The 12,102-nt window shown below is 45.1% G+C and overlaps 1 protein-coding gene across 14 annotated transcripts in view; it reads right to left on the bottom strand.

The window, feature by feature from the left end:
- Nucleotides 1–12,102, bottom strand: part of CELF4 (CUGBP Elav-like family member 4) — a gene marked incomplete at both ends in the record, with an annotated part of 675,766 nt that overhangs the window by 21,416 nt on the left and 642,248 nt on the right. For 4 of the 14 annotated variants that reach the window (XM_084304587.1, XM_084304590.1, XM_084304589.1 and 1 more), the window contains 3 exons: nucleotides 141–224; nucleotides 6,524–6,604; nucleotides 8,395–8,460. In XM_084304587.1, the coding sequence (XP_084160713.1) occupies nucleotides 141–224; nucleotides 6,524–6,604; nucleotides 8,395–8,460 (231 nt within the window). Of the gene's footprint in view, nucleotides 1–80; nucleotides 225–6,523; nucleotides 6,605–8,394; nucleotides 8,461–12,102 lie in introns of all 14 variants that reach the window. The other 10 variants (XM_084304580.1, XM_084304583.1, XM_084304582.1 and 7 more) reach the window with 4 other exon arrangements.

Below are 12,102 nucleotides of genomic sequence, written 5' to 3'. Positions count from 1 at the left end.
GAGAAAGCAGTTTGAAAGGTAAAGTATTTAGAGAAAGCCCTTTCCTGGATGAATCTAATTGTTTTGTTATCTTTACCCACCAAAGCATTTACTTTGGTTTGTCGCCCGATCCACAAACACTTTCGAGGAGATGACATTACCGAAAGGCAGGAACATCTGCATCAGCTCAGCATCCCCAAACTCCTGGGGCAGATGGTAGATAAACAGGTTACAGCCCTCTGGTCCTGTCAAGAGAAAACAAGAGCCATGAATGGAAATCAATAGGATATGAGAAGCACATGGTGGAGGTTTAGTTTGGTGTCCCCTCTCTCTGACAGCTGAGGGATCACTGCAAGGAAGCAGTCTGCAGAGTCCAGACCGCATTATTGGGTCTTGGAGAAAGGGCTTCCTTTGTTCCTCTGCATGTCTGACTTTCTTCAGCTGGGAACGAGTGGCTGTGGGATGTGTTCTCACAGGTTTCCTTGGATCATCTGTTTATTGTTACCGTTTCATCCTCTTTTGAAAAAGGTATGTGTCTAGCAACATGGCATCTATCCTAATGACCCTTCCCTATTCTCCTATATTGGTCTTCAAAACACTTTCAGAGGAACAAAGAAGGCAGAAGACCAGGAGTTCAGAAAGCCACCCAGAGGCTGTGCTAACCTTCCCAGGACAAACACCTGGATAAAACCTAGAGACAGAGGAACGCAGGAGCACATGTGGCCATGGAAAGATGGAAAGGAGTAATAAGAGCAAAAAGAAGATGCAGATCAGTTTTCCTTTGCTCTCCATAATGTCATTTAATCTGTAGAGTATTGGGTGACCGCCACTAACCCTTGCCTCTTCTCAGTGTCTGCACGCAGAAGTTTCATTATCTTTCTCATGTCTGTGGGAGGACTGTGATAACAAGCAGAAAGAGATGCAGAAACCCCCAGGCTTATTTTGGTTTTAGAATTTTATATTCAGCCTCCCCAGCTTGACTCAGCCCAAAGACTCCCCCAAATCCAGGCAGTTTGGTCACGTCCCCCAGTTCTACAGGGTTCTTCAAAAGAGATGATAGATGGATTCAAATCCAAAATACTAGACTTCAGGACAGAAATTGCTTTTTTTTTTTTTTTTTTTTGCCTCAGTGCTGTAACAAACTTCAAAGGGTTACAGACTTCAGAGGGTACTTGGAAAAATATCCAGAGAGGAGTCTTTCATTGGAATATGCAGTTTTGCTAAAGTTCAGACTCAGAAAATGTTCTGTTGGAATTGAATTTTGGGGTAGAAGAGGGAGAATCTGCCTCTGGCTTAGAACGAAGCTTAACAATGTGACTTTTATTTTAAAGTATTGTGCATAAATACTTTGAGTGAAAATCCAGAGGGAACATTTGTGTCCAAGTGGTTTTGTTGGAAAACAAACAAACAAAAACAAACAAACAAACAAAAACCTACACATTTAAACCCCTTGCAGTGTCCACCAGCAGAAACCTGTACAGTTTCAGGAGGCTGGGATTGTATTTTTTTTCTTGGGATTATTTCGAAGGGTACTTCCAGCTGCTGCCCAGCTCTGCACTGACCTCCACAGAAAACTCCAACTCTGGTTTGCTCAGGGGGGTCAAGATAAAGGGGAATTAGTGCATGCTCCTTGTTGTGACAGTAAGAGGACAGAGAGAAATAGGGTGTCGTCCTTCCACCCAGCCCCTGTGCCCACAACCCTGTGACCTGACTGAGCCAACTTTCCCCCATTTGCAGCTGGGGCACAGTGTAGGGTTTCTTAATACTCTCCTTTTCTTCATCAGGGCATAATTACGGTGTCATAACACAGCAAATTACAACTTTGCCTTTCCTGTTAGGGAGAGGAGTTCGCCTAGATGCTCCCACCTTTTATTAGCCATTACTCATCCCCCCGGCTGGCAGGAGAAGTACGGCGAAGTCAGGATTCTGACAGATGCCCATTTAAAGCTCATTAAAATTCCTGGGCCTCAGCGTGATTGAAGTCACAGGCTCTCCACATTTCCTTTTGGATTAATGGAAAATGAAGCCCTAATGAATATTTGCTAAGCACAATTTTCCCCACTAATTTGCTAAAAGGACTGTCATGAAGGAACAGCTGATCCTTTGCATCTTGTGCATTTCCTAGAGGTCATCAGGATGGTGACAGGGTTTATTCCAAATGGGGGGGATAGTGGGATGGTGGGATAATTAACTAATTAGGCACCCGGTCATCTGCTTAACTAAATTACTTTTGAACCTCAGTGGCCCACAATCAGGTTCCCCTATTTCATGTCAAGCTTTTCATTCTTCCTTTCACCTCCTGTCTGCCTTTTCCTTAGTCTCCCAATTAAGCAACTAGCTCTTCCCCAGTCCTTGCTGCAGTCCAGTTAGATGCAATGTGCAGTTATTGGCATAATAAGCTAGATATGAAACAGTCTGAAAGTGTTAAACAAACACCGACCCCCTTAGGCCTCTGTTAGGGTTGAGAAAATTCTGCCCAGGAGAAGACCATAGTCCAGAATAGCAGGGAAAATTTCATTTCTTCGTTTGAACGTGCCCCAGAGCACTTCTGCTGTGGGATTTGAGATCTACATTATTACAGAATGGGTAAAATCTTGGCTTTGCTGCAATTAGTGGCAAAATTCCCACTGACATCACCAGAGCCAGCAGTTTGCTCTGCAAAACTGGCAAATTCTTTCAAAAATGCCAGCTGCATTTCCTGGGGTCTTGGATGTGTTGTGCACGAGCAGGGATTCTGCCTGCATGTGCTGAGAAACACCTACTAAGGCATAAGGCAGATCAGAAGGCAAGCAATTTCATCTACACCAGGCTTAGAGATTGGGCTCAAGGAAAAAACAACCCTTAGCTCACCTTGAGCTCAGCTTTGTCTCACTCACAGTGCTTGGAGACTGAAAGGAAGAGACCAGGAGGAGGTGAAAGAGCAGAGACCATCCTCAAAGCCCATTTCTACTCTGAAATGTATCTGTGAAACTCATCCTGTGGCTTCCCATACCGACTCAGATATTCAAGGCCAAACTCACTCAGTTCCCATCTACAGAAGATTTTTGCTAATTTCCGATGCTGAAAACTCCACCTGCTACTGAGAAACAACCTGGGGTAGTTTGATTTGTTTTATCATTCTCACACATGAAAATTCTGCTATTAGAAGCAATTTCTTGTTAAATCCATCCATCCATAAGTTACCTATCACAGTTAGACTCCTTGGTAAAGAATTCACAAAACAAACTCTCTCTTTCTCTCTCAGCCCTTCTATCTCATTTTTCCTTTATTCCTAGTCATGCTTATCTAGGCAGTCCATGGTAGACCACACAGTTATGTGTATGGCCACTGTTTTGTACGTCTGTATATTTTCGAGAAACTGAATTCAAGATTTGTTCAGCTCAGAATGTTATGAAGAGCTAAGTAGTTCTCAGTGCACACAGGCAAGGATGTGTCCAAGGGATCAGGATCACTGGAGCAAGATCCCTGTTGGTACGGCAAAACCTCAGTGAAAACTCTAACCGTCAAGAGAAAGGTCTTGTTTTGGACTGAGTTAATGGATTATTGGAGATCAGTAAACTTGGCAGTTCAGGGCTGAATACAGTACTAAAATTCTTTACTAAGCACTTCACTTTGGTTTTCAAAAGGGCTGTAAGTCAGCTCAAAATCTAACCCTTGCGACACTTTATGAAAAGAGAATCAAGGTTCATTTCTACCCTGACACCTACCATGGATTTTGGCTTTATTGCTTTAAGCAATAGATATTTCTGCTCATTAATACACTAGAAACACAGATAGTCTTGGTTCAGACAAAGGGAAAGAAAAGCTGTAAGAAACACACAGTTTATGAATAGTTTTTATATTACAGGCAAACCATGTTGGATAATGGAAATGCTTGTACGTGTGAACACTGGAACACATGGCAAAGAGATCTGCTGTGGGTCCTTGTTGATTTGGCTTGGTTGGACCTGAGCAGCTAAGTCATTGCTCTGCCCAGGCTCCTCACCTTCCAGATTGTTCATAATCACTTAACTTGGGGACAGCAGCCATCCCAGTCTATCCTGGGTGTCCACTGTGTACACGAGTAAACTCCACATCCCTGAGCTGAGATCAGCTAGCTGTCTGTGATCGCATCCCCAGCACTGTGAATCAGTGTCATAAGGAGAGCCTATGACCACAGAACTCTTCCAACAGTAACTAAAAATAGGCTGTGCCATAAGGTTGCATAAAGTTTACAGGCAACCTTATGGCTGGATGCACAGTAAGTGGAATACACACCTCACCTCTACAGCAAACACTTAGAGGCTGTAACTTCATGGCCTGCTCTGCATCTATTTGCTATTCAAGCCCTCACCATATTTGAGTGCAGGAGTCACAAACCTGCATCACTTTATTTTAATGTGTATTTCTGAGTTTCAGAAACTACATCAAGATGAGTAATACCATACAAATTTGAAATTACCCCCACATTTTGCCTGGTTGACATGGTCCGAATGAAGACTCTACCTTTGATCGTTGTCATCTTTACCTTTGATCGTTTTGGATCTGTTCCACCCTATGCACCCCATCCAATGCCAGCAGCCTCAGCATTCATGTGGAAGCAATGACTTATCTCTACGGGAATGATGCAGCAGCCAAGGAGCTCTGGGCTTGTTATCCAAGCAGGATCCAGGAGCTAAGAGTTAGTATCGTTATTAACAATGTGATCATCGATGTTATTGTTGTGGTAGGGCTGGTTCATTAACAAATCAATGTTTGTGCACATCCTTGCAAACATAAAGAACTCTTTTCAGCACCAAGCATTGTTATTATTAGAGTTCCCTCTTACTCCATCTTCCTGTTTAAGGTTAGAGAGGCTTACAGGTCTTCACTCTCTGCTTAAAATAATGTTGTGCCTTAGAGATTCTCCCTCTAGCAAATGGCAGAGAAATCCATAGGAGCTAAATGCTACAGGAAAATGAAGGACACTGAGAATGGCAACCTGCATTGGACCAGGGGTTTGTCTTATATATCTGGTCCTCAGCCATCCTCAATACCAGCTGCTCATGGAAAGGAGCAAGGAGTTATAAGATAACTTGTCCACTGGGTGACACTCACCCTCAACCCACAAAGACACACTGTGCCTGGCAAACTCAGGGGTTTTTGGGCAGTGGGTGTTCAGGGTGTGCACAACAGCTATCCCTTGCTTCTGATTGTTCCTGGCACAATGCTATGCTAAGCAAAGATCTGCTCGCCATTTTGTCCTGTGCTTAATCTAGCCCCAGTAAGTAATAAAAAGCAAAGTCCTTCAGCATGGGGGAAACATCTCTGTAATGATACGTTAGGTCTGTGCATCTGTTCTCACAGCAGGGACATGTACTAGAGCTAATCAGGAGCTGGAAGTTGTGTTGCCCAGGAAATTCTGACATCGGAAAAAAATTAATTCCAAATTAGATCGAAATGCCAACATTTCTAATTTTCTCACAAAACGAGATTTCTCCCTCAAAGTAGTTCTAGGCCATCAGAATGTTTCAGTTTGATAGTATAATCTTGATTCATTTCACTCTGACTGTTACACCATATTAAAATATTAAATGTCATAATATATATATAATAGCACATATAACATAGAACATATCCAAATTAGTGACCTAATAGAGGATAAAAGCAGAAATTCATTTTTTAAAATGAGGATCTCTACACTAGGCGGAAGCAACTGACTTAAACGCCTCACTTAGGCAAGCAGTCTCCTCTTCTAGTCGAGCAAGAGCAGTGGACTCTCTGGAGGACAGTTGGGATTACCTGAGTGTGTTTCCTCTGAGGATCCCAAAGTTCCCCCTGATTGTAAAGGAAACATGAGGGACTCCTTTCCTCGTTCAGGCAAGCCTTTGGGTGCAAAGCATTACATGACATGGATATCTCCCAAAACATTTACATGCAATAATGGGAGATTCACCTCTTCTTACTTTTCATGTCTCCAGTGCAACCTGTCCTATAGGCTACATAACCCAGGCTCCTCTCGCAGTCAATGTAAAGAAATAGGTACCATTGCTATATGATTCATCTCATCCTGGTACGGATAATACGCTCTAAAAGGGATAATTTCTGTTTCCTGATTATCAAGGGAAGCTGAAAGGACTCTATCAGCTCCACTAAACAGTAGGTGTCTGAAATGACATCACTGGCTTCTAATGAAGGGCCACCAGTGCTTTGTTTCATATTAAATTCTTTATTCTAATGCAACTGTGGTTTTGTTCCACATTCCTGTTGGCTGTCTTTAACAACCCCCACTGGATGTTATTGCCTACGTTGCTACCAGGCCTTTCCATGGCCCATGCACATCAGCATGCTCCCGTCCCTGAGGGCTGAGAAGACAGATCTCAGCAGCTATTCCCCACAAGGATGTTCACACGTATTATAGTTAGTGCCAATGATGCCACATATGGGAATTGAGAAAAGACTCAGTGGACCAGGGATTCAAAGCAATGGGACATTTAATGGATGCTCTCTAGGTGTGTGAGAAGGGGAACCAATGTGGTGGGGATGGCATGCTGGGTCCAGCAAGGAGAACAGACCCTTCACTCACCTTCTCTCTGTTGCTGTGGGATCATGGGAGGTGGCTGTGGGAACGCTTGGCTAATCTGGCCATAAGCAGCAGGATAAGCAGCTATGGGGGAGAGAAAGGGAGAGAAGAAAGAAGGACAGATTTCAGTGCTGGGAAGCATGGAGCTTTTATGTCAACAATCACACCAAGCTGGAGGTGGGCTTTCTCTCTGGATTTTAGCCTTGTACTGCCTAAGGTGCAGTAAAACATCACAGCGGTGCTCCAGGTGGTTGCACTTGGCCCTGAAGACCCAACTTCCCTTCAACATCCTAACAGTAGCACTGAGGTCAACCACGTCGTCTAAATGGGGGTCTCCACTGAGATCTCCCCCACCAGAGATGTGTAACCATCCCGGTTGGTATTACATGCGTGCTCATTGACGAGCTCAGCACATTGATGCCCGTGCTGGCAGTCACGTGCAGCGCTCATGTGCGTTTCCTTGTGTAATCTCTTCTGCACTCTGATTATTTCACATGCTCATGGTAACAGTTCACACGTATATTTCCTCTCACTTACTGTAACCTTCATATGCACACACCCCATATAGGTACACTCGTGCATACACTCTCAGATATATATTTCCTTTCATGTCTGCAGACACTTTCTCTTTCATGCAGACACAGTGGAAACAGTGTGCGGCAATTAAACAATTTTCCCCACCTCAGCTCCCCCACCATGCAGACAAGGGGAGCCATTCAGTACCACAGATGGTAGATGATGTGCCTTGCTGCTAAAAATACAGAGTACGGGTCGCCTGTGAGCCCAGAGAGAGGGGGATAGGGGCCATGTGTGTGCAGAGGGGTTAATTAACAGCTCAAAGGGTTGAGCTGCTTCCCATCTATCAAACCTCACAAGCAATAAATGACAATAACTAAAACACCGGCAAATGAAGCCCTACATGGAGAATTAAATTAAGTTTCCAGATACAGTGCTGACATGAGATAATAGCCATTCCTCAGCGGGAGCCCATGATTGCTCCAGTTACCACAGGAAATAATGACTTTGGGGTGGCAGCTTCCTCGCAATGTTGGCCATGGACACCTCGCAAGGGGAGGCTGAACACAGCAGGGTCATGATCTGCACCAGGTCACTTTGGCTGGTGTCAGTCCATCAGCCGCAAAGGAGCAGCTCTGCGTACAGGGCAACGTGAGAGTCAGCAGAAGCTGACCCACTGGAAGTTGTGAAGAAGCTGCTGAGGAACCAGAAGTACATCTGCAGCTTCTAAGCAGGCCTCAGACTAACTAGCTGAGATATGGCCAGTGGTGTAGTGAGGCTGACTCCAGAGACGATAGCTTTTGGCGTGTGTGTGGTAGCCCTGGGTTCAGCAGCTGCTCCTCCAGCCACACCAGAGCTAGCCAGTGCTGAGGTGTTTTATGCGTGGCCAACCTGCGTACCCCACAACATGGGGATGTGCAGACATCCCAAATCCTGCCAGGAACAGCAGGGTCTGGCTGCCCATCTACTCTGCTCATTACAGCACTCAGAAAACACTTTTTTTTTTTTTTTTTTTTTTTTTTTGTTCTACAGAAAGTGTCCCCCAAATCAAGTGTCCTGATTTTCTACTTGTTCACTGTGCTAAGGAGACCCAACCTGGTTCTGTCAATGAAGCTGCACCAAAGTGCAGGTCAGTGGGAGCCTATCCCTGGTGTTTTATGGTTGAAGATCGCCTCCTTTGGGGGAGAAGACCCTGGGTCTTTGTTTTCATGAGTAGAGTGAATTTAATCTGAGGATCCATGGCCCTGGTGTCCCTGTCTCAGCAAACACCTCCCTTGCCCCAGCCCCCTTAGGTGTGTTCAGAGATTAAAGGCTTTAGAGAAGAGAAAGGTTTACTGGGAGAAAGTGTTAATACTAACGACCTGCGTACTGCTGCACTCCAGCGTAGGCTTGCTGCAAGGGGTCTGCTGCAGTGGGGCTTTGTGCTGTGGAGACAAGAGAGAGAAGGAATTAAGGGATTAAAACATGAAGGATGCTCCCCCTTTCTCTTCCCTCATCAATGGCTGGTGTGGGACAGACAAACCCAGAGGCTTAAGCATCTTGCTTGCCCTACAGACAGTGTGGTGCAGTACCCCCATAATAACAGTCCCCCAACTGTCTATTACCCTGTGCGACTTCAGAGCAGAAGGCAGACAAACTTTTCTTCTATTTTTCCCAAGTTTAAATTATAGACCACATCTACTCATACAGATTTTTGGCATTGCAGCAGTCAACCCCAAAAAGCCCTCATCCTAAGCCAGGACTGATGCTGTGCTAGGTGCTGTGCACACTCAGATCTCAGTGATGGCTACAGGCGCATGAAACTTTCAATCAGAGCAGAAAACAACAGGGGCATAACAGGAGGAAGGAGAAGAGAACAAAGCACTGGCTCCTTCCACCCTGACATCCCTTCGAAGGACCATGCTGCTGCTGGGCAGACCCCTGCACGGGGAGGAGAGGCTGCTTGAACGGGAGGGGGACACCACTTGTCTGCTCCAGGAGGATGCTGGGGATCTCTGTGTAAAGCATGCAGTCCCTAGCTGGCTTCAAAGTGCATTTTTTCCCTTTACAAGTGTGCATTCCTCCCCCTAAAACTGTTTATTTTTGTGAAACTTTGAAGTCTAGCTCAAATACAACCAAAGCTGGTTAAGATTTTTTTTTTCCTTTTCCCCTTTGGTTGATAGGGAGAGAAGAGAGAGTGAGAGAGAGTGAAACGTGTTGGATAAGCTCTTTCTTTATCTGCAGCAATAAAATATTTAAAGCAAAGCTTGGCTGAACCTCCAGTCCAAATGTCACCTTGGCCCTAATATTTCACTTCTTGTTATGAGTTTAATTTGTATTTATTGGTGCTGCATAGTTCTACATTTATTCAGTTCCTCCAGCTTCATACTTTTAGGATGATCCCTGAGGGAACTGCTGCTTTCCCCCCTCCTTCCCACCTTCTTCCCTCCTACAAGAGCAGAGGTGTAGCTGGAGGAAAGGGCTTGGAGGTTGCACCTGATGGGTCCTCTTGGAAGGAAACCTGCTGGTGCTGTTGACCTAGTCAAGGAGAGAGACTGGCTAGATGCCAAAGTGCATGATGCAGTGGCAAACATGAGTGCTACGGAACCAGGGAACATGGACAAAGTGCTTTGTTACAGATGCAATTATGGATTTGATCCTTAATGGCAAAGATTACCATCGATCATGATGGCAGCTTGTAAGGTCTCCTAGTACATTTATCTCCCCAAGTGCAAAGAGGAATGGTAAGACTAAACTTGGAGGGGAGAAACTCTGTTGGCTGGCTGAGTCTTGGAGGCTCCAGCTGATTATGGGTATTACTGGGTCATCAGGGTGGTCACAGGAAGAAACAGGTGGGATTGTAGTCTTAGGTTGGAAGATGGCTGGTTGAATTGCTTTGGCAGGTGGGACTTTTGGCAGGTCCCACAGTGTGCATGTCAAATGGGAAAGCACTGCATTACTGTAAGGATATGCACCCCTTGAAAAGGGGCAAGAGAATGATTCCTTAAAGCCTCTGGAGATCAGTGGAATGCATAGCAGGGATGTAACCCTGTATTTTTCAAGTGTAGATGTTTCAGGAAACTGGAGGAAACTGCAGGAAACTATGTTTGCAAAATATAAAGTCTGTTTTCCACTTACTCCTCCCATCTTGAAGAAGGGAGTGACCAAAGTCTATTCTTTTTAACCTCTGTTCAAACCTGTTTTCCTCTAAAAACAGGCTGTTGAGCATATTGCTACAGAAGAAAACTGAATGGTTATGAAAGGCTGAGTGATATAGCAGTTCCTGTGCTCCCCTGGGAGAAAGGATCTTAATAACTTGGACCCCCCAAACAGACCATGTGCTGTCACGCAGAAGGTACATCCTGAGCAAGGTGAGAAAGGAGACATGTTAGAGGGAGCGAGTCTTTAAGAGAATTATGGTCTTGCAGTCTGAAGGAAAGGAGTTGATCTACTGTGCCAGCCCCAAAGGCAACTGCCCTTTCTTGGTGGTACCCATCTGCTTATTGAGCTAGAAAAAGAAATTATCTTTGCTGCTCAGGAGATACACCCATAGCATTTCCTTTCTCTGCCCTAGGTCAGCCTAGCTGGAGCAGAAGGTCACACCTGTCAGAAACCACAAATCAGCTTCCCAGGGAGGCATGGTATAGGATGAGACACCAGGCCCCAAACTGGGCTGCTGGGGTTCGCAGACTGATGCAGAGCACCTAGCTGATGTCCTGATGCGTTACAGCAGTATGGGTGAACATTTCTTCCAAGATGTCCGTGCTGGCATTGCTTAATCTGCAGGCCATGCAGAAGGACAGTGTAAAAGCTGAGGCTGGACTTGGGCATGCTGTTTCCTTCTCTGACATGCTGGCAATTAGCAATGACTGCCTCTCTGTTGATATGTGGAGCTGTACCTATTCAACTGTGGTCCTTTTCTTTCTTCCTTGTCTTAGGTGGGCATGCATGGAAACTGTCTACTCTCCAATCTATACCTGAGTCTACATCCTGCCCACAATGACAAAACCCTCCGAAGAAGCTATTTTACCTCTGGCTTCTCGGGCATGAGAGTGCAGGTTTGCCTTTCTTGAAGGAAACCTGATACTTCTACTGATTTTGACTTGCCCAGGATAAAATCCTTCTCACAATTAAACTCCTTTCCCTGGACCCAGTTCTGGACTTAGACCTTTCAACTGGATTAAATTGTGGTGGGGTTGATCACTTCCTCAGAGAGAAAGCATGTCATAAGAATCACATCATATGGATGATGAACGTGATGTCCTAGGACAGCTGCTGTCTTTATGCTAGTGCTAGAAACTAAGTGGGACCTCCCAGGTCACTGGGGAGCTCCTCTTCTTACCACATGTGAGGATATCTTGCCTCTCTTCAGGGCCATACTCTGCCCGTCAAAAGTAAGCCATTCAGTGTAGGTAATATATACTGAAAATCACCGTTCACCTTTAAGATTAAATATTAAAACTGGGCAAATGCTTTATTTAAAGGGTTTGGAACAACAGGCATTTAAATGCAGCCTTTTTCCCTCCCACACAAAGCTTTTAGAGTTCATTATTTCCCTGAGCCTTCAGGACTTGTCAGCAAGGGGAGTATCTAACTGGGAGTTTCTTTCTCAAGAGACTGTTTTGTGCCCCAGATTACAGAGAGAATTTCCTCCTGGCTCACAGCACATGCAAGTCAATGGGATAACTCATCCCTTTATTTCAGTCAGCTTTGATCCAAGCTGGGAATCATTTACTCACAGGTAAAGAAGATGCAAGGTGTTTGTGGCTAGCCTGACACACAGGACTGCAACACTGGACCAAGAGTCCCTGGATGCTCTTGAAAAGGAGCAAAGCCAAAGCACCTCTGGGCTGTAGCACCAAATCCCATGGGGAGGCAGCAGCCCCCACTTTGGTGCTCTGTGTTTTGTTCAGAGCCTCATGCCCTACCTTGGCTGTTTGGGAGAGGCAGTTGTGGTGATTCACCACCTGCAAGGATTTAACTTGGGAGTTCTTAAAAATAAAAGTGATGACCTTTGCTCACTGAAGAATACATCTTCCTTAGCTCTGATGGTGTGTTTACTCAGCAAATGAAGATGTGACTTCAGT

The sequence above is a fragment of the Netta rufina genome, assembly GCF_964035555.1.
Source record: "Netta rufina genome assembly, chromosome: Z".
NCBI classification, from domain to species: Eukaryota; Metazoa; Chordata; class Aves; order Anseriformes; family Anatidae; genus Netta; species Netta rufina.
This window is presented reverse-complemented; position numbering and strand designations above follow the sequence as displayed.